Here is a 21,190-nt window from a genome sequence, read left to right as displayed (position 1 = left end):
TTTGCATTGTCTGCATCTTTTAGTCTTCCCAAAGTAGACAGTAGTTTCACTAATTAGAAGATAGTTTTCTACAGCCCACATGAGTGGTAACCTGTAACTGCTTCCTGGTAACCTGTAAAATAAGTCTATTCTGTTCTAAAGTCAGAGTAGTCTGAGAGTACTTGTATCATATGTAGAATATTTGAATACTGCACCACTCCTTTGTTTTTAGATTTCTGTCAGTTGCCATTATGCTATTTTTAATCATCTTGTTGTAACTTTCTTTTTTTAAATTGAACATCACAGAATTGTGTTATTTTTTTTCTGTCCTTGTAGTTAAGCATGTCAAGAAAGATGAACGTAAATATTATGAGGATCTGTTAAAATACAGTCGAGATCATCTCATGTTGTACCCTTATCATTTGTCTGACATCATGGTAAAAGGTCTGAGGGTAACACCGTTTTCCTATTACACGGGCATAATGGAGGTGAGTAAAAACTGGTGAGAAAGTAATATTCTCTCTTAGTGATGTTGGTGATGGCCCTGTAATGTGTATGAGGCAGTTTCGTGTGGTTTGGTCATTTTTGGCTTAGGGTATGCTGACAAGTAAGGAAGCTTTCTGGAGAACTGCTTGCACCTGTAGTGTTTTCCCTTCTGTCCCCCATTAGCCTTTCAAGGGCTGGACTTTGTTAGGTGAAGCTGGGATGGGAGCTTTTTGTTTTGGTGTGAAAAGAGTCAGTCTTTTCGCTTCAAACTGTGAAAGAAATACCTCATTCTGTTACATTAATAAGCCAGAGAAGATTACCTTTTTACAAACCAGCACACTTGAGCGGATAGTCTCTTTATTTTTTAAAAATGACACTTAACCATATTAGAAGCTTTTTCAGAAGCTAGATGCAGATCCTTTCGTATGAGAACAAAGATGGTTCTGTCTTCTGTCAGCCCTCTGGCAATCTTCTTTCCTTTGCATTGGATATCAGAAGTGCTTTTGCTGTTTGTATATAGTGATTGCTGACATAATGGATTAGTTGTTAGCTTTTTCTGTTATAACAGTTAGTAATTCCATGTGCTGTTTTTTTGTGCAGATGGATACTGGATTTTCTTTATTACTCTTTCAGTCAGCATTTTTCTCAATAAACTTTAATGTTAAACAGAAGTCTAATGTTTTTATATATTTAACTTATTGTGTAATGATTAATCAAGTAATTGGCAAATTTGATAAGGTAACTGACTTTTATTATCTAAAAAGGTTGGACCAGATGATCCTTGAGGTTTCTTCCAACCTGGACCTCCTTCTCTGAAACGATGACTTTTTTGTTGCAACTAAGTTTTCTTGTCTTTTTAAGGATATAATGAACAGCGAAAAAAGCTATGATTCATTACCCAACTTCACTGCTGCTGACTGTAAGTATTATCTAGTTGCATTGCTGCTTGCTGCTCTCAGTGAACTGGAAGTAAGGAGCTGCTGAAAACAGTTTTGCAGGCATCTGTTTGCGTGAACATAAACATGTGAATGAAGGTGTAGAAGCATTTAAATAGGGTTTGGGCTGGAATTGTGCTGGTTTAAGTACAGATAGGCACATGCACAACCCTGTGCATCTTTGGTCCTTACTTGTTTTGCATTCCTGTTTGTTTGGACTTCTGAGTGGAAAGTCTTACTGAGTACTGTGCATCAACAAGCTGAGCGGCTTGTTCTTTTCTAGTGTATTATTTGGCCTGTGTTTGGCAGAAGGCTCTAGGAGGACACTGAAAGGCTGCTGACACTCCTGTGAATTAGCTCTAGTGTGGATTGAGTGCTGATGTACCAAAAAAGAAGGGAAGAAATCTAGAATTTTATGACACTCCTGGATGTGCCAGATGTTTTATCCTGCTTTCTATTACACTTTTGTGGGTGTATGATGGGGAGATTAGGAAAGTAAAAATGTTGGACCTAGTGGAAGCTAACAGACTAAAACCAGTAGCCTACTGATGAGTTTTCTAGAGCAAAACGTAAGCTGCTATCATAGGAGGTGTTAATCAAACCTGCCACTGAAGTTATTTGTAGCTAAAGACTTCATTCCTCACAGTTGATATGAATTCAACACAGTTCTCTTTAAGAATAGTGTGTGGTCAGGTGAGGAGTAGCCTGCAGCTTTTAGAAACAGTTGTTTGTTTTTTTTCCTAAACGATATTGTCAGTAAACTGTACTAATTTGACTCTATGTAGTGTTCTCATTGTCAAAAAAGATAAGGAAAAACTTTTTTCCTCATTGCTGCATAGCTTGTTGGAAATGCTATTGCTAAGAATATGCAGAGAGGAAGGGCTTTCCTGTTTTGGGTTTTCTTGGTAGCGATTCTGTTACTTTAGCAGGAGCAGGTCAGTGACTGTGGTATAATTAATTTAAACTTCTTTATTAATGCTCTGTCATAAAAACTAATGTTAAACTAGAAAGCTGAAGTTAAAACTGAGGCAGAATATGGGTTGAAACTAGTACATAACTTTCCAATATTTGTTCATGGTTTCTTAATGGTCAAAGGCCAGAGATTACAGAATTCAATTAGAATACAGAATTCAAAGGCTTATGTGGCTGTTTGTGCTCCAATTCTTATGAGTTCTAATCCAGTGCATGGTATGGGATTTATCTGGGGGAAAAAAAACTATTGATCAAAATTAGTATGATTTTATGCTTCAAATTAACAGAACTAGTTATTATCTGTTGATGTGAGTGTAGGAGAGAAAAGTATTGGATTATTCCCTGCTACTCTAAGGTGAATGATAATGGATTATTTTTTTTCTACCTCTGCAGAGTAGATGGATGGGGATGGATTCTGGATTTAGATGCACATGGTTCTCTGTCAAGTTCAGTTAAAACTGAATTTAGCTCCTATATCTGACTTTTTATTCTGGGAAGAAAGAGCAGCTAAAATATTATTATAGCAGTAGGTCTGATTCTTTGAAGAATGTTTTCTATATCTTCAGCTTAAACCTGTCTTAAGAGAAATAAAACATTACTTATTTTTCAGGTCTAAGACTTCTTGGTATAGGAAGAAACCAGTATATAGATCTAATGAACCAATGTAGGTCTTCAAAAGTAAGTTTGTCTTTAATTTCCCCTCCCTTTCCTTCACCCTTCCCTCACACCACGTTATTTCATAGGAAAAGAAGAACGGAAGCATTTCGTGGGCCTATTTAGTTTGTAGGTGTGGCTAATTGAGTGTGACACAGTGTATTGCTAATTATATTGTGTTTCCTGAAGTTAATAAAGAGCTTTTTAATTTTAAATCAAAATATAGTAAAGAAAAAATCTTCAGTGCTATTTTTTTTTTTTTAAAAAAATCTTATTTTTGGAGCTGTATTTACTCTCTTAACACCAGATGTCTCTCAGCCAGTAGAAACATGCAGTAATGATACTAGTTCTGGAAGAATTATTCCATGTTTCTATGGTTGTAGTTGAGATCAGAGTTTATTCTGGGACAACCACCCCCCATCTAGGTGTAAATTTTTTTAGTATGTGTGTTTTTCTTTGAGATGATGGTGAATAGTCTGAATGGGCATCCTTTCATGTGAACAGCACATGTGGAAAACATTGTAATAACTGTTGATAGAAGTAGGTGCTTTAGTTTGCAGCAATTCCATTCTTCAGGAGACTCATAAGTGCTCTTGCAGTAGCTTTGTAGTGCTCCCTCAACTAAAAACGTGCTTACCAAAATATGGAGTTGCTAAAGTGAGCCAACAAGTAATGGCTCTGCAGTGGAAGAAAAATTATTTAGATCTGTAAATAAACAGTATGCTCCAATTTCTGTTTTTTGGACTGAAATTCGGTGTACCTTTTTAGCACTATGCTTATTGAGAATGTGGGGTACTTTGTCATTTAAAGTAAATAAAATATTCCTAAAACTTTTTAAATTAAATCATTAATTAAATCACTAAATAATTTCTTTAAAATCCCCATTCATGTACTTTGTTTGCTGTGCTCTCCTACCTGTTCACATCAGGAAATGTCATAAATAGTTTAAATTTCGACTTGATATTAATTAATGTGTCGGAATAGCGTGATTTTTAGTGATTTGTAGCATAGGGGCTTGTGTGCAAGTTTAACAATCAGATGCAAGCAATTCTTTTCCTCTCTGTATTCACGTGGTTTGAGGGAAGAGAGAAGCATTTTTTATCTGAACAAGGATGTACTTTTACTGAATGGTAAGGCTGATAAACTGAATACACAAATATTATGAATATAATGTATTTAAAAATGGATCATTAGAAAAATTGGCTTATATAAAGGTAAATGACTATCTGCACATGCAAAATGCTCTTGATTACTATCTTAAATGGACTGTACCACTGCAGAAATTTTTCAGAAGGAAAACTGCCCATGATCTCTTACCTGTGAAACCTGTGGAGATCGCTATAGAAGCATGGTGGGTCGTACAGTCTGGCTACATCACTGAGGATGACATCAAGGTATTTTAGTAGTGATAGCGTCTCTAATTTTGGTTGAATATTGATAGTCCCTGAATACAGCAGCTTCCCTTCTGTGCTGTCTATGGTGCTGAGGTGGTTTTGTGTCAACCAATCTGTGATAACTAATGTGTTATCACAATCTGCTCCTTGTATGTTCTTATTCTTTTGCATTGTTTGCACGTGAAAAATTTGTGAGCTGACTTAATTCTAATTCCATTCTCAGTTTTTTTTGCAGTCAGCTGGTCATTTGATCTGGATTTAATTCCTTCTCTGGAAGTTATTTGTTTAGATTGTAACATATTTAAGGCAGTGGTGGGTTTGTTTTTTTTTTTTTTGGCTATTATTTGGAATGTCTGGGCAGTGGCTACTTATATTCTGTCATCCCATCAACCCAGAGTAGTTAACCTGTCTGTTACTTCGATATTGTAGTGGACATCTTTCTAGAATGGCTTCACTCGTGAGGTCGAAAACTTAGTTTGGAAGTTTTAAAGAGCAAACGTGCTCTAGACTTCACTTGCCAAATAGCTGTGCAATTAAGTACCATTCCTAGAGCATGCATCATTTTGTGCAGGGACAAGAGTAAAAAATGTTTAGACTTTAGCAGCAACTGCAGTGAATTCTTCAGTGCAAATATTTTGATGAAGAACATGGGTTACTTTCTATATTGTTGTATTACTCACTACTTGAGGCTGCAGTGTTTTTGGATATTTTTGAGTGGTATTAAATACATTGCATAGACTCATTTCTACAAAAGACTAACATGATTTCATTTACCTAGATTTGTACTACATCGGAGAAGTCTGCTATTGATAAGATAATTGATTCAGGTCCTCAGCTTGCTGGTTCATTAGACTTTAATGTCGTTCACAGTAAGTGTTTAATGGATATTCCTTTTCTGTTTGTAGATCTTGCTCAGTAAATTCAGAGGCTGGGAATAAAAGGGGATGTAGAAAGCTGAAGCATAAGAGGAGGTGGAGGAAAATGCTGAAGAGCTTGTGCATACTGCAGCCTAGAACTTGTAAATGGTTTAACTGTGAGCCATTGGCAGCTGTTGCTCTGCTATTGTCTGATTCAACAAATTCTTTTATTTAGAAACTCTCCGTCAAGATTGTGAGAGAGGAGATATAGACCAGGACACGAGGAACTAAGATGAAAAATGTCAGAGTTAGTAATCCTGGGTGGTAGAATTCACTCCTGGCTTTTCAAAGATGTTTTGTAGTTTTGTATTGTTTGAGCACCATGAAAATGGGGCTTAAATCTAGGACAGTCTTGTTTCTAAAAAGCTCTGAAGCTGTTACTGAATGGTGTGCATGTCTCCCCATTTCAGTGTAACGAGTATTAGATATAGACAAATCATATTAGGCAAGGCAGCGCAAGTTCACTGACAAACTCCTCCCTGAGACATCTGTGAATCTGTGTACTGTACTTTTGTTGAGAAATTGAGGCAGAATTCCACTCCCTGTTACTGAAGCAGAACAACGCAATAAAGCCAAAAGTGAGGTAGATGAAATTCAAGCTCTGGAATGCATATGAAGCAGTATAGAGCTTAAGAAAATTTGAATTAGGAAAAGACTTGCTGATCTTTCTCTATACGTGGCCTGGTATTGCTTGTGGAGAGGGTTACAGCCGAGTACATTTAGAAGGATCTAACATACCTTTCTACCCTAACAAAAAGCAAAACAATATACAGACGATTAATATAATGGACTGCCACTGGGAGTCCAGGATGGGATTTTAAGGGGAAAGAGCACTGTTCAAACTGTGATACCATCAATACATTTCACGTACAGTTAAGTATGGATGTATCAGCTGTGAGAGCTGAATATAAAGGAGGGGAAACATGAGCATGAGGAGAAAATTCTTAGGGTGACAGAGCACTGGAACAGGCTGCCCAGGGAGGTTATGGGGTCTCCTTCTTTGGAGATATTCAAAACCCATCTGAGTGTGCTCCTGTGCAACCTGCTGTAAGTGAACCTGCTTTATCAGGAGGTTGGGCTAGAGATCTCCAGAGGTCCCTTCCAACCCCTCCTGTTCTGTGAGAGACAGTAAAAAGCATCCGTAGCATGTTGATGGCTTGCAATGTCATCCTGATCCATTAAAAGTAGTTTGATACGCATTGGTTTGCTGCTGCCTTGTGCTGAAGTGCCCCAGTATTTATTTTGGAAGGTGTATAAAAAAGACTTGCTGTGCAAAGATATGGGAAAGTCACCTAAGGACTATAAGAAGTGATGTCATTAGGTTTGTATCCTTGCTACGAAGTATTGGAGTTCCAGCCTGAGTTTGAGGAAAACCAAAATGCAGCCAGCATCCTCAGCTGACAAAACTAATTCAGGATAAAAACCCATTTGTCAGTACAGTGTTGGTGGTGAAAACTAAGTTAACATTTAGACAGGGACACACTTATCTTTGTCAAATGTAGCTGCTTCAGTCTGTGGTCATTCTACTGGCCTCATTTGTCCTGAAAATACTTGTAGAGCTCCAAGTGTACTACATCAGACTGCAAGTAAGGAGCTCTGGTTTAGGGTGACAGGTACCTGTTTAATATTGGATGTGGTTTATTGATCCATGTGTTGCAAAGTAATGCTTTACTGTGGAGGGTGCTAGGAAAAATTACTTTAAATTCTGAATTGGCTCACAGGAAAGTTTACTTCGTATCAGTAGTAGTCTGGAAAATGCTTTTTTTCTAAAATGATGTGCTTTTATTTCTAAAGGTTTGTATAACAAAGGATTTATTTACCTTGATGTACCAATATCTGATGACAGCTGTATAGCAGGTAAGTAAATATTTAATAGTACTATACCTGTGTTTTCTTGGTTTCATTTAAATTATCCTGTAGTTCTGTCTTGGAAGCTGCCTGTCTGCCTGCATAAGTTTGCTTAAATGAAACATTTGAGCTGCTATGAAATTTTTTCTTGACTAAATGTTTTCAACCCTACTAGTACAATGTTTGTATAAAGGATTTATTTCAACTTGAATTTTTACTGTCTTTTGTATACATATTTAGATAAGATGAGATTCTTTTTTTAAAGAGTCATGGCATGAATTAGTAAGTTCCCTCCCACAGGCCTGTAATGAAAAGGAAGAATAGCATAGAGAAACATAGTTGCCTTACCAAAAGGACATGTGCGTTTGACTCCTATTTTCTAGACAAATACAACTTTTTTATAGATATTGGTTCCATCTTTCATGGTCTTATCACCTCAGTTATTATCATGTGCTGTGTCTGGGAACTATGAAGGAGCTTAAGCTAGCACAGCATGTGGCTCTCCTTTGAACAACTCATTATGCTATGCTAGGTCTCGGGGGGTTCTGAATTCAGTATAATCTGTAAAGACATAAATCATTCAGAACTGTAGAGATCCGTTAAGTGAAAGTACTCTAAATACAAGGACTTACTGCTTAGATAATAGCTTTGAGAGTCTCAGCTCTGTTTTGTGGGATTTTCGTGTTCCAGTCCAGTCAGAGCCATGATTTAGACTTCATCCACTTTACCAAATCATTTTATGGGGTGAATGACTGTAAATTCTCTGTAGTGGATGAGCTGGGGCCTGCAAAGCTATGGTGTAAGGTAGAGTGGCTTTAGTTTTTGTAAGAAAACACATTGACAACTGTTACTTTTCTTAAGTAGCGGTAGAATTTTAAATGCTATCTTTGGGCTTTTATTCTTTGTGACTGGGAAATCCTAAAAGTTACAGGGATCTTGAAGACTAAACAGGTGTAAATTTATTTTTCCATTTTTCTGCAGTTTTAGTCTGATAAAGTAAGTTACAAATTGTAATTTTGCAAGTAATTCTTCTTTCTAGTGCCACCACTTGAAGGCTTTGTAATGAACAGAGTGCAAGGTGATTACTTTGAAACACTCCTGTACAAGATATTTGTTTCAATAGATGAACACACTAATGTGGCAGAGGTAAGTAAAACTTACCCTGTGTCAGGGAGATGGGAAAAATTGAAAGGGCCCAAAGCTTAATGATGAAAGTACTCGAAGCATGGATCAATATGTGATTTTTATTTAGAGGTATTGCCAGACTTAAGATCCAACCTGTTTCTTTTCTCTTGAGTGTAACTTTTACAGTGCTTTGGGCTTGAAGGAGTGCCTTCAACTTGGTGAAACAATTCCATCGGCTGGAATGAGTTTATACAGGGGTGACTAATGCAGACTATTTTATATGAGCTAGAACTGGAACGGAGTCTGCGTTGCTAGTGTGAATTAGATGTATTTTAATTTTTTTCTCTGGCAGTGAAAATGTGCAAAGTATTGGTTTAAAGCAGGGATGTAATTTTTGCATAATTACTTGTAATTTCAATATGGAGAGATATGTTGTTATAGTGACTTACTCTCAAAACTTAGTGAATAAGCATCTGAAAAATTCTCATTAAATATATCTCTTTGCATGTCTTCCGATATACATGATTAACCTAAAAATTACACAATGGAAGGTAACCTCATATTTCTTTTGCTTGCTTTCAAGTGGGACAATTCTGAGACTTGATTTCCTTTTATCATCACTTTTGATGAAGAAAAAATTGCTCCTACCAGTACAGTCTGGATTAGAATATAAAGCAAAACAACAAAAAGGTGCCGAAGCCCACAGGTGGTGAATTACCCTGCATTGTTAACAATGTGCTGTTTATTCTTCCTTCTTTTTTAGCTTGCAAACGTCCTAGAGATTGACTTATCTTTGGTAAAGGTATGTGTCTATGATAGATCTGTTGAACTTGATGTGGAAATTTCACTGTCTTGCAACCTGGTTTCATATGGCAGTTGCTTATTACGTGTATGTGTTTCTTCAGAATGCTGTGTCCATGTATTGTCGGTTAGGCTTTGCTCATAAAAAAGGCCAAGTAATAAACCTGGATAATCTTCATCCATCATGGAAGAATGTTCCTTCAGTAAACAGACTGAAGTAAGTGTCTCTGTTCTTTCACAAGGCACGTTTTGCTTACTGAGGAGAAAGCTAGAATCAAAATCTGGTTGTAGAGCTATTGGTTGCTTTCTTTGAGTTGTGTAACAATAAATATCACTTGGCTTTCTAATGTGACAATGACAAGAATACTTGATCTTTTTAATCTAAGGATAAGGGGTAGTAATTTGGGCTGTAACTTCAACGTAATACTTTTGTTGCTGTTACTTAGTGCTGACTTTTTCACCTTTAAATGCCTAGTTGGTCAATTTTGAAGCAGGCAAGTATACACTTTAAGCTTTGGGGGCCAGAAATAACAGCTGTTACTATGCTAGTACAGAGACAGTGTCTTTTGCAGTGCTGTTAGGGAATACGTACATAAAGTTCACTTGCTTTTGCTGTCAGGTACCATTGCAGTTCTGTCACTGACACTTGCATATATGAATGTCAAATCCCGGGAAAGTGATGTTAATACTAGTCAACAAAGGCTTCTCCAAGTTGGAATGCTAAGTTGCATTGATTAAGAATTGTCAGGTGCTTCTACTTCGGTGTTTATTAAGCCATTTAAAATTACTGCTGTGAATGAGTTTTCTTTAATGCTAATCAGTTTGTGAAAACAGTTAGATTTTTTTCCATTGGATTCGTCTTCAGTGATGGTGGTTTGATTTTTCAGATCTCTTTAAAAATCTGATATTTTCAGACCCCCAAATGAACTTCTCTGCTGAAGCTAAAGCAGGACTCTGAAGGATGTCAGGCTTGACTGATTTAGGGCTTAGAAGTTTTGAAAGGCATGTATTGAGTATGCCTGTGCATGGACTACTAGCACTGGAAGGCAGAGATAGGTCTCTGGTGCTACAGTGACCGATAGATGTGGATTTCAATTCACATTAATAGGAGTACTTTGGACCCTCAAAAGATGCTGCTTTCATGGGACAGTGGGGAAAACAGAAGTCCTGTTCAGGAAGCTGGGTCATCAGCCACAGATACAGATACCAACAGTCAAGATGATCCAGGTTAGCACTAACAGTAAATTTTAATACATTAGGATTGATTACTTTTATATTTCCAGAGTGCCATAGGCTGTAAAGGTGTACAGAAACAAAACACAGATTGCGGAGATCCTTTTCCATGTGGAATATACAGTGGGGGAGGTGGTTTCTACTTCTTTGTAGAAGTATCTCTCAGCCAAATAGCTTTTTTTCTGAAGAGGAGGCTGATCTATATTGTGGGTATCAGTTGATGAAATGATGCCAACTTCTGAATTTAGTCAATCAGTAATGTAGTAGTGATAAGGAATTTCTGTTCTACTTCGCATGGCAATAACTAAATAACTGATTTGTAGTAGTCTTGACTTAAACCTTGATCTTATTTTTAAATAAAAAAATGTGATCATATATTTTCTTTTTGTTTTCTAATAGCTGAAATAGCCAGCGTGAGCAGCCTGAATCTGTCTAGTGGACACACAAAGCGTATTGCCTTCCTGTTTGATTCTACTCTCACTGCCTTTTTAATGATGGGAAATCTTTCACCAGTATGTCAAAATTGTTCAATGTAGTATGCCAAGAATTAATATGTAAAGTTTTAAAGTATTTTGACTTCAATATAATACACCTGTAATTATTTTTAAAAAAAACTTGTTTGTTAAGATTTTTTTTGTTTAATAAAACTTTTACTTGCCCATTTTGTTATCAAAGAATTAAGACAGTTGTGTTTTGTTGTTGCAGAACTTGAAAAGTCACGCAGTCACTATGTTTGAAGTTGGGAAACTGTCAGATGAGAGTCTTGACAGCTTCTTGGTGGAGCTGGAAAAGGTAATGTGTTTCATATTTGATTAAGTGCTCCAGTATTACCTTTGTGGAAAACTGCTTATTTAGCAATACAGTGGAAAAAAGCAAGCATCTTATCATACCAGAACTAAGCAGTTCAGTTACAGTGTTTCTTATTCACAGCATTTATACCTCTAATGATTTTAAGGAATGCACTGTGCATGTACATGGTGAGCAAAGTTGAGTTCGTGAGCTTCCTGCTCACCTGCATTAGGGCTTGTTCACTGGAAATAATTTTCCTTTAAGGTGTTAATATTTCTGAAAGTCTGCACATCACTTTTGTAGGAAAATTTGACCCTTATGTGCTGGAATGTTTAACCTGTCTAATCTTTTAAAGATAATGCTAGAAGGACAACTGTAGAATTATGTAGGAGGGTGGCTATTAATTGCTTTATCAGTCTGGATGACTGGACATTTAAATCCTTTTACCTAAAGGCAGTTATACTTCTGATTTGTAGATGTTGTCTTTGTGTACTTTTTGATGTTTAACTAGTATGGCCAACACTCACTTTTCATTTAATGGTTGCTGTATATAAGCTGCAGGCTTGTTAACTTGGTTACAGAGTTTTAAATGCTGATTTGTTAATCTTTCCTGCTTATATAAAATTGCTTGTGGAAACAACCTGCCACTTGTGGGCATTTATTTTGTTTCTTATATAGGTTCAAAGCACAGGTGAAGGAGAAGCACAGCGGTACTTTGATCATGCACTTACACTGAGAAACACAATACTGTTTTTGCGGCATAATAAAGACTTAGGGGCGCAAGCTGTACAGCCTGATCAACCAAGTAACGGTACTGTGAATGCTTTTGAGGAAATCCTTCGAAGGTGGTTTGCTTCTCTGCCGTGGACCTTAACTTTCTCATTAATCTGCTATTTCAAAAAGCAATCTCTATCCTACTTGTTTAAAAATATTTTGAAGCGAAAACATCATATTTCATCTTCCTTTGAGCCCGTGTTACTGAGTCTGTCTGTTGAATGTCAGATTTGGTGGTGAAAGCTTAGACTTAACATCTAAAGCAACAGATTGAAGCATACTGATGGCAAGACAAGCTGAACTTAAAGAAGAGATTGGTATTGAATCACATGCTACTAAAAGCCTTGACAAAGGAGTTATTGTTTATTCAGAGTTGTTTTGTCCAAGAAACATTTTTAAAGTCATGAAAGGGAGTGTATTCTCCTAATCAGGGTATATTTTTTATTTAACTCTCGCCTAGCTTCCTCAATCTCTGCTTATTTCCTGGGATCGGTTAGTGGGTGAGGAGCAAGCTGTAGTTCTGTGCCAGACAACCCTGTATGGCTGCAATTGCTAAAATTATGTACAGATTTATTAAAATTCACTCCAATAATTTAAAACTTAGTTGTTGCAATTACTGTATTCAAGACTTAGCAGGGGAGAGTGAAAATCTGAAATAACATTTTGGGTTGTACACTCCATCTTAATGGATAATTTAAGAATCGTACTTTTTAAACACAGGGTTTCCGTTGGACCTCTTACGGTGTGAGAGTTTGCTTGGCTTGGATCCAGCTACCTGCAGCAGAGTTCTCAACAAAAATTATACTCTACTGGTTTCTATGGCACCACTCACCAATGAAATTCGACCTATTAGCAGCTGTACACCACAGGTGAAAAAATAGTGATGTTTTCTCCCCAGTGTCTAGTAATATAATATCTTGATAGCTTTGTTTTGTATACATCTGTTAGATGTTCCCTTTAAAGTGAGTCAATTATTGGCATGTAGAATTGTATTTCAGTTAATCTGAAAAAAAACCCAGTTTCGTGAGGAAAAATGTGAACACTTAGTAAATTAGTTTTTTATGAACAGTTTATCTATTCAAGTAGAGTCAATGGCAGATTTTGTTTCTTCTTTTGTTTGAATGTATATTCATGGAAAATACTTTACTATCACCTTTCTGTAAAGAGTTTTGCAGTACTGGATTAAGTACCTACAATGTCATCAGTAGCAGAGTAATATATTTGAACTGCTGTGCTGCAAAACTAGGTTCATATTTCTTTAAAATTGTTGATTCTTAAATCATATCTGTACATATCATAGTTGCAATATTAAGTTCTTTCTAATTTCTTGAATAATCTTTTCAGCATATTGGACCTGCGATACCAGAAGTCAGTTCAGTTTGGTTCAAACTGTATATTTACCATATAACTGGCCAAGGACCACCCTCTCTGTTGCTCTCTAAAGGAACACGTCTTCGAAAGCTTCCAGACATTTTTCAGGTAGTGTATGCATGGGTTTATTCTCCCTAAGTTTCAAAGGTACGCTGTGCGCTATTTAAGGATAAAGTTGAAGACAAAATTACAATTCATTGTAGATGTACCTTTTCTAGAAGCAAAATTTATGTAGCTTCTTGGTTTGTTTTCTTTCTAGGTTGTGGAAAAGGAAAGCTACTTTTGTCTCTCTTCTTGTCACAATGTGACTTCAATGTATTTGATGCCACCCCTTTCCACTTCAGTGTAAAATGTGGTACTGCAGTCATTGTGAATTTAAGTTTCTAAGCCCATCCCTAGATTGTGTTACGAAGATGTAGAAGAGCTATATCAAAATATAGAGACCTGCTTTTACTAGTATCATATAAGCAAAGACCTCTCTACATATAACTTTTCCTGGTTTAGAAGACAGCTAAGATGATCACTTCCAGTTTGTCTGTGATAGAAATCTGTCGTGGATACTGAAGTTCTAGGCGGTAATTCTCCCTGCAGTTAAATGATAGAACAGTTTAATAAAGATTGTGCTAGGTTGGACAAAAGGTCTTATAGCCTATAGCCTGTCTCTAGCGGTGGCTGGAAGTAAGGAAGAGCACAATATGTAATAATTCCTCTTAAGATCTTTCCAGTCCTCCATGTATTCTGGTCTGAAACTTCCTGAGCTGTATGTGATTTACATATATTGAGGTTGTGTTATCTTTGCAGTGATCAGTTCCTCTTCTGAATTCCTTCCAGCCTTGAATCTACCTAACTTTTTAGCATCCATAAAGTACTTTGGCAAGGAGTCCCACAAAACAGTGGAAGTGATCAACTCGTTCCTGAAAGACTCATGCTGCCTTCTCCCATTCTGTCTCCAAGACGCTGATAAGAATTGTAGAAAACTTTTGTTGGAAGGGACCTTAAGGGGCATCTTGTTCTAACACCCTGCTATGGGTCAGGGATACCTCCCACTAGATCAGGCTGCTCAAGGCCCCATCCACTCTGGCCTGTAACACTTCCAGAGAGGGGGCATACACAGTTTCCCTGGGCAGCCTGTTCCTGTGCTTCTCCACCCTCATTGTGAAGAATTTCTTCCTAATGTCTAATGTAAATTTTCCTCCTTCTGATTTAAAGCCATTCGCCATCATCCTATCACCACATGCCCTTGTAAAAAGTTCATCCCCAGCTTTTTCGTCGGCTTCCTTCATGTACTGGAAGGTTGCTATAAGGTCTTCCTGCAGCCTTTTCTTCTCCAGGCTGAACAACCCCAGCTCTCTCAGCCTGTCCTCGTAGCAGAGGTTCTCCAGCCCTCTGATCATCTTTGTAGCCCTTCTCTGGACCCATTCCAACAGTTCCATATCCTTCTTACATTGGGGATTCCAGAACTGGACACAATACTCCAGGTTGGGATAAGGACAAACATGCCCCAAAGGAGTACTGTTAGATATTCTGTATACTACACAAACCTAGGTGAAAGTGGCCGTAGCAACTATAAACTTGACCTAACCAAAAATCATTGTATCTATTGACTTTGATTTGAAGTGCAACAGACACTTAGCAGCGTTTGGGTCTTGCTGCTTACAACAGAATTTGTAAAATAAAATTGTTCAAATTTATAATTGCAGAAAGGCCTCTGCAGTTTTCATCTCATCATTTGCTGTATATACTTGAGGATCTAAATGTCTTCCAATGGTATGGAGGCGTTCAGAGAGGGATGTGTATTCTTAGGTGTACCTACACCAGCAGTCATCTCTGGCTCTAGGATTTGTAGATCTATTTTCCATTCCTCAAACCTCTTTCATGTGTCCCTTCCCTTTCTGATGTAAAAAATTTTGTAGATGCTTACGTTTCCAAGACTTACTTTAATATAAGGTTAAGTGAATCAGTGCTTCTAGCACAGAAGGCATTTTGTTATGCCCTTGGTGATGAGCTTGATTCAAACCTTAGTCTGGCATTAGCTTCAGGTACCAGTAAATGTATGGATTGTGCACTTTTATTAGTAAAAGGCATTCAGTGTGGTAGCCTTGGAAAAATTCAATACTGCTTAACTCTGTGCAACAATAGGTCAGGTTTTCTTGTACTAAATGATCTCACGTTCTGTACTATTGCGAACTTATTGGAGCTTTTTTTCCTTCTGCGTGCAAATGGGAATGCTGCTTCTTCTACTGTTCCGGAGTGTAACTTTCTTAGGGAGCTGTCAAGTAATTTCTAGAATCTTATGAATATGGAGGGGAAGTCAATCTTAAATTGATAAACTAGGAAATTACTTCCTATTCAGTATTCTTGTCTTCCTGTCCTCCTCTTTTGGATAGGTGTTTTTGTGATTGATATATCTTTTTCTGTTTATGGTGTTAGTTTATCTGTCTTATATTTTGCTTTTAAATTTATGTGGGATTATTTTCATCTCCTGTTTGCTAGGAGGCTGCTGCGATGGCCACATAGTTCTACAGAAACTGATTACAGACACCTCCTGTTCAAAATAGCATCTTAATTTAGAAGTTGACAAACTTCTGTCTTTACTAGGAATATAAATATGAGTGATCCTCGGTACAAACTGTAATATTGCAGAGTTTTAGTTTCCTGTGGTAACTCCCTATTTGTAACAATAAGCTAATGCCTAACTCTAGTAATTCACTTGATGCACTTGTATAGTCCATTACTACTCTAAATACTCTTAATTTCTCTTTCCTAGGGTTATGATCGCTTACTAATAACGTCTTGGGGTCACGACCCAGGAGTAGTTCCCACTTCAAATGTACTCACAATGTTGAATGATGCTTTAACACATTCTGCTGTTCTAATTCAGGTACAAAGTACTCTGCATAAATGATGAAAACATGCATGTTTTTTTTTTGTTAAGCTTTTACATGGTAGAGGAGATTAATAATGTAGGAGAGTCACACTTTTGCCCGTAGCAAAAAAATACGTTTAACTTCTGTAGTGACTGCTGCTGTGATGAGTGGTGGTTAAGACATGGGTTTAGAATTGAATGCATATGTATGCCTTACTTTACTATAAGCAGACATAATAGGGTTCTGCTAGCTAAAAATGAGGTGTGCTTTTATAAGAGTGTTAGGGATATAGGAAGCTAGAATGAAAGTGAAGAGCTCACAAATTTTTTAGACAGTAAGGTAGCTGAATGTTATTCAAGAAATGCACTTTTTCAGAGTGCTTGGTATTAAGCTATTACAATAAATTAAAGCGAAACATGCTCTTTACCATGAACAGCAGAAATAGAATGGATTTGTCTGTTTTGGAGAAATAAAATAGCTCAGTCTTATGTTTTATCAGCTTGGCTGAACACTCAGAATTAAACATCTATTTATTTGAAAGGTTAATATTGTAACAAATATAAAATTACATGTTCGCAAAGGCACACTTGTGACAGCCTTGAGTGTTCAAAAATGTTCTGTACTTAGAGGTGGAAACTTCATTTTGCTCCAGAAGTGCTCAGTGATTATGAAATCTGTAACAAGTAATTGGTGAGAAAAATTGCTCCTCTTCACTGAAGTTTAACTTGTTTTTACTCACATACATCTTAGGGGGAAGGGTAGGATATTTTGTTTAATTATTTATTTCATCTGAGCAAGAACTTTAATTATCTGCTTATTTGTTTCATCAGCTTGACTTGTACTCCTTAAAAGGGAGCACAAATAGGCCTAAGCTAAGCTGAGGAGTTTATTTTTCTGTTCCTAATTTAATTTCTTGATGTTCAGGGGCATGGCATGCATGGAATGGGAGAAACAATGCACATACCTTTCCCATTTGATGAAGCTGAGCAGCAGGGAGGTAACTGTCTTTAATGTAATATCTACACCACTATATTTAATTTTCTTGCACGTTATCTTGTGTGGTAAGGTCACAAGAATATTTTAAATGACAATGTTCTTGTACTGACGAGTCAAGTTAAATGAGAAGATTGAAAGAATGTTTAAATGGTTGACAAATCTGTTCTGAGCTCAGATTTCTGAACGGTCTTTTCCAGCCTAATGATTCTATGATTCTATATGGTTGTCTTGGTATTATTTGTGTATTAATTGGAATGTGTTTTCTGTCCTCTCTTCTCTCCTAAGCACAGATATAAAGAAGTAACTTCCACAAAAAACTCTGGATCTTTCATTGGCCATACTTTCTTATTAACTACCATGTTTATTAACTGCATAAATAAATCTTCCATGTATTCTATTCAGAATTCTATTCTATTCTTAACCATAAGACAGGCAAAGCCAAAACTGAAAAACCTTACGTTAACTAGTAGCACTAGGAACTATTATTGAGGTTTTTTCCTCAGGAAGAGCTTTGCTAGCAAAATTTCTTATTTCTTCTAAGTTTTCCTACCTCAACTGATTTTGAAAGGCAGAAATTAACATGTTCTGAAATACTGCTTGATGAATAGGACAGAGTTTTTGGGTAGCTGAGGCCATAGCTTTCCCAACTGAGCACTGTCATACAAGTATGAATTCTCAGATATGAAATCTCAAATTATTTAAGCTACCATTTAGAAGGATTTGGGCAAACTAAAACTAAAGCTAATTACCCAGTTCTGTTTTTTTTTTTTTTAAGCTCAGAATGAGGTACTTTTACTCTCTGTGGAATGTCTGTCGTTTTCTAACTTGGTGCTAGGTGAAAAATATTGAAGGCAGAATCTCTTAAGTTACAGCATGAACAACTCTATGTTGAAAGTCCTCAGTAACCGCTAATACTATATTTTAATTCTTCAGAATTTCAAATACCTGGAACATGTATCTTGTATTGAGTTTGCTATGAAAGACTCTGGCACTGAAACACTTGGACATCTGATTCCTAGCTAAATCCTGCAGTCTCTGCTGTCTGTCTGTGTGTGTGCGAGAGGCATCTTCTGTTTGTGTTTTTCTTTCTCCTCATCTCTTTTATTGTACTGTAAAATCCCAGTTAGTGCCTGGCGTGGGAAGACTCTTTTCACTTCTTTATAATCTCAGATCTACCAGTGTGATCGCTAAGATGGAGCATTACACGAGAGAAAAATTCAGATTAAAAAAACGTAGCCTGGCCTAGATATGAACTATAGGGTTACAGAGGAGGCTTCTTTTAAACTAAGCTTGAATCTGTGTTGTTTTCTACTAGACTTTTCTCGTGTGAACATGGGCATTCATACAGCTTTAAAAATACTGAGAAACAAAGTAGACTTGCAGCATTTTTGTGGCTATGTCACTATGTTGAATCCTTCGAGTCGGCGTGCTAACAGGAAGCTGAGTGATGCTTCTGATGGAAGAGGTTAGTTACCAGTAATTATCTTTTTTGGCTGTGTTCCTGTAATTTCGCAGAGTCACTTTAGCAAAGGTGAACGAAGGATTACAGTTCTTTGATTTGAAGCAGTTCAAAATACTATCCAACACAGATAGGGACCCATTCTGAGTGTAAATCTATTGGCAGTAGCCTTACTTCCAAATTCTTCTCTGTGATGAGCTCAGAAATAGCAAATAGAGACTGAAAAATCAGTGGACTAGAGCAGTCAACAGGGAGGAAAAAAAAAAAAAAGGATAATTTCAAAATAATAAAAGTAAATTAAAGAACTTAATCTTTCTTAAGCCGCCTGAGGATCCCCAAGGGGCTCTTTAATCCTAAAATGAGTCAGGCCCTATGTTTCTCCATATTCCTTCCTCCAGTTTTATAGCTACATGGTCTTTGGGAAAGCTTGTGTTGTGTTCATCACATAAGGCGGTAACTAAACTTTATATTGACCTGCATGTTCATCTAAGAATTACTTTATCTTTAGGAGAGGCTGATCTGGCATCAGAGTCTGATGTAAATGGGAGCACAGAATCGTTTGAGATGGTGATAGAAGAAACCCCAATGGATCCTGCGGTCAAGCAAAGCCTTGAAGGTAAAAATGTGATGAATGGCTTATACTTAACTTTATCAGTCCTATGAGAGGTCTTGTTTTTAAGGATCTGAACACATTGTGTTTTAATTATTGTCTGGGACAGCGAGTGCTACGCTAACTGTTGTTCCTCCTTAAAATTCAGATTCCCGTAAGTCTTTGAGCGGTTCAGTAAATGAACTGTCTTAAATGTCCACTATCCAGTGGATACTGAGCTGAGATAAATATTGCTTTCTCTTTTCTTAAAGTTTAGTTGATTCTTGTTTTTCTTTGTGTAGTACCTACAACAGAACAGGAGTGGGTTCCACTGGAATTATGCTTTGGCATTCCCCTCTTCAGCTCTGAGTTGAATCAGAAAGTCTGCAGAAAAATTGCCACTCATGGATTATGTGGAACAGAAAGGTGAGCTGTCATTTACCAGCTACAGCTTAACAGGTGGTATTATTTTGCAGAGCTTGTGCAAAAATGATGCTTACAACTTCATGACTATAGGAGCAGAACTGAGCTAAGTTGCATACCGTACCTAATTCTAGTGTGTAAGGTAGTCACTTTTTGGCTCAAAGATACCAACTCTAATGTACAATCAGGTAGTCCTTAGTTGTGGTAAGAGTAAGATTAGGCTGTTTTTGTAGTTTCTACAAGGTGAAAATTAATTAATTATAGCAAATTGTCTATGAACAGATCAGGAAAAAAAGTAAGTTTGGGTGTCTTCCTACTCACTTCCACTTCCTTGCCTGGCAGTCTTTCTTTCCTCCTCCTAGTCCTCCTACCCCTGTTCTTGTTCCAGGGGAAACTTACTGATAATGCTTTGATGTAAAATGCATTTAGCTTTTACGGAAATTTTTCTTACTGTTGGTGTCTTATTTACTAAGCTTAGTCATGGCTTATAATCAAGCCATCTTCTAATTTTTACTATAGCTTGTCTTTATGAAAGATTACTCTTTCAACAATAGGATTTTTGCATTTGTGTTTTTTCTGTTGTGTGGGTTTTTTTTTCCTAGCTATGGTTCTAGACACCAGAAGTAAGGCTGCTTGAAAACATGGCTTGAGGATTTTATTATAGTAGTTGACCTGCTTTTTAACAGTGTATCACTAATCTGTGTCTTAAAAGTCATGTTACCAGACTATCCTCAATAATGAGACATGATAAAGTCTAAAATATTAGTATTTTAGGTAAAATAGCATTTTTCAATTGCAATAGTTTCACTTCAGCACTGTGTAAGTGGTAGGGAAAATAGCATTTAGCTAACTAGTCTCAAGAGAAGATGAACTGAGTTGAGCACTTCTTCACTGATAATATTACCAATATTAATGTAGTGGTACCTTAGTAGTAAAAATCTGTGCATGTTGGACATAGCTTCTTTTTGTTTTTGACAGCCTTCAAAAACTTTTACATTCCAGTAGAAAGCTGTCTCTTCAGGTCCTTGATTTTGTTCATTCATTCCAGGTAAGGAGCAATAATCCAGATGTAAATCACTCTTTATGGTCTGTCATACCTTTTTTTGCCCTTCCACTTGCTATTCTTGGCTATGTGAGAACATACATGGTTTGTTTTATTTGCTTTTTCTTTAAATGGTAACTGTAATAAGAGCATTATCGACTTCAAATTCTCCTGGTAGCAAAAAGTGAGTACTTCCCTATCTGCTTTCTAGCCTTATCCATACTTGGCTTTTAACTTGTGTGTTTGCATTTTGTGTGTAACTAATTTCATTGTTTTTCATGGGACTTACGCAGCAAAATTGTTCTTCTCTCCTGTTATAGCACAGCCTACTCTGCAGGTGGCATGTGTGCTTCCTAGGTTTGCTAGGAAGGTGTACAGCAAAACATGGATGTGCTCATCTTTTGAGCTTTTATCTGCATCTCTGCCAACTGTCCTCCTTTAGAAAAAAATAAAACACACTAATATAAGTATTTCATACCAGTGTACTTTCTGCACTATTCCTAAGATCCTCTAGAACTTGGTCTTAAATGAGTATA

The 21,190-nt window shown here is 36.9% G+C and overlaps 1 protein-coding gene across 1 annotated transcript in view; it reads left to right on the top strand.

The window, feature by feature from the left end:
- Positions 1 to 21,190, top strand: part of FAM91A1 (family with sequence similarity 91 member A1) — a 38,478-nt gene that overhangs the window by 3,079 nt on the left and 14,209 nt on the right. Inside the window, exons 3-23 of the mRNA XM_009560034.2 lie at positions 316 to 467; positions 1,327 to 1,384; positions 2,983 to 3,050; positions 4,307 to 4,420; positions 5,199 to 5,289; positions 7,132 to 7,194; positions 8,225 to 8,331; positions 9,074 to 9,112; positions 9,216 to 9,328; positions 10,220 to 10,338; positions 10,744 to 10,856; positions 11,050 to 11,136; positions 11,812 to 11,944; positions 12,628 to 12,776; positions 13,252 to 13,386; positions 16,046 to 16,159; positions 17,070 to 17,142; positions 18,457 to 18,606; positions 19,109 to 19,216; positions 19,492 to 19,615; positions 20,591 to 20,660. Of these exons, the coding sequence (XP_009558329.2) occupies positions 316 to 467; positions 1,327 to 1,384; positions 2,983 to 3,050; positions 4,307 to 4,420; positions 5,199 to 5,289; positions 7,132 to 7,194; positions 8,225 to 8,331; positions 9,074 to 9,112; positions 9,216 to 9,328; positions 10,220 to 10,338; positions 10,744 to 10,856; positions 11,050 to 11,136; positions 11,812 to 11,944; positions 12,628 to 12,776; positions 13,252 to 13,386; positions 16,046 to 16,159; positions 17,070 to 17,142; positions 18,457 to 18,606; positions 19,109 to 19,216; positions 19,492 to 19,615; positions 20,591 to 20,660 (2,180 nt within the window). The remainder of the gene's footprint in view (positions 1 to 315; positions 468 to 1,326; positions 1,385 to 2,982; positions 3,051 to 4,306; positions 4,421 to 5,198; positions 5,290 to 7,131; positions 7,195 to 8,224; positions 8,332 to 9,073; positions 9,113 to 9,215; positions 9,329 to 10,219; positions 10,339 to 10,743; positions 10,857 to 11,049; positions 11,137 to 11,811; positions 11,945 to 12,627; positions 12,777 to 13,251; positions 13,387 to 16,045; positions 16,160 to 17,069; positions 17,143 to 18,456; positions 18,607 to 19,108; positions 19,217 to 19,491; positions 19,616 to 20,590; positions 20,661 to 21,190) is intronic.

This window comes from Cuculus canorus, chromosome 2 (genome assembly GCF_017976375.1).
Source record: "Cuculus canorus isolate bCucCan1 chromosome 2, bCucCan1.pri, whole genome shotgun sequence".
Taxonomy (NCBI): Eukaryota; Metazoa; Chordata; class Aves; order Cuculiformes; family Cuculidae; genus Cuculus; species Cuculus canorus.
Note: the sequence above shows the minus strand (reverse complement) of the source record. Positions and strands in the feature narration are given on the sequence as shown.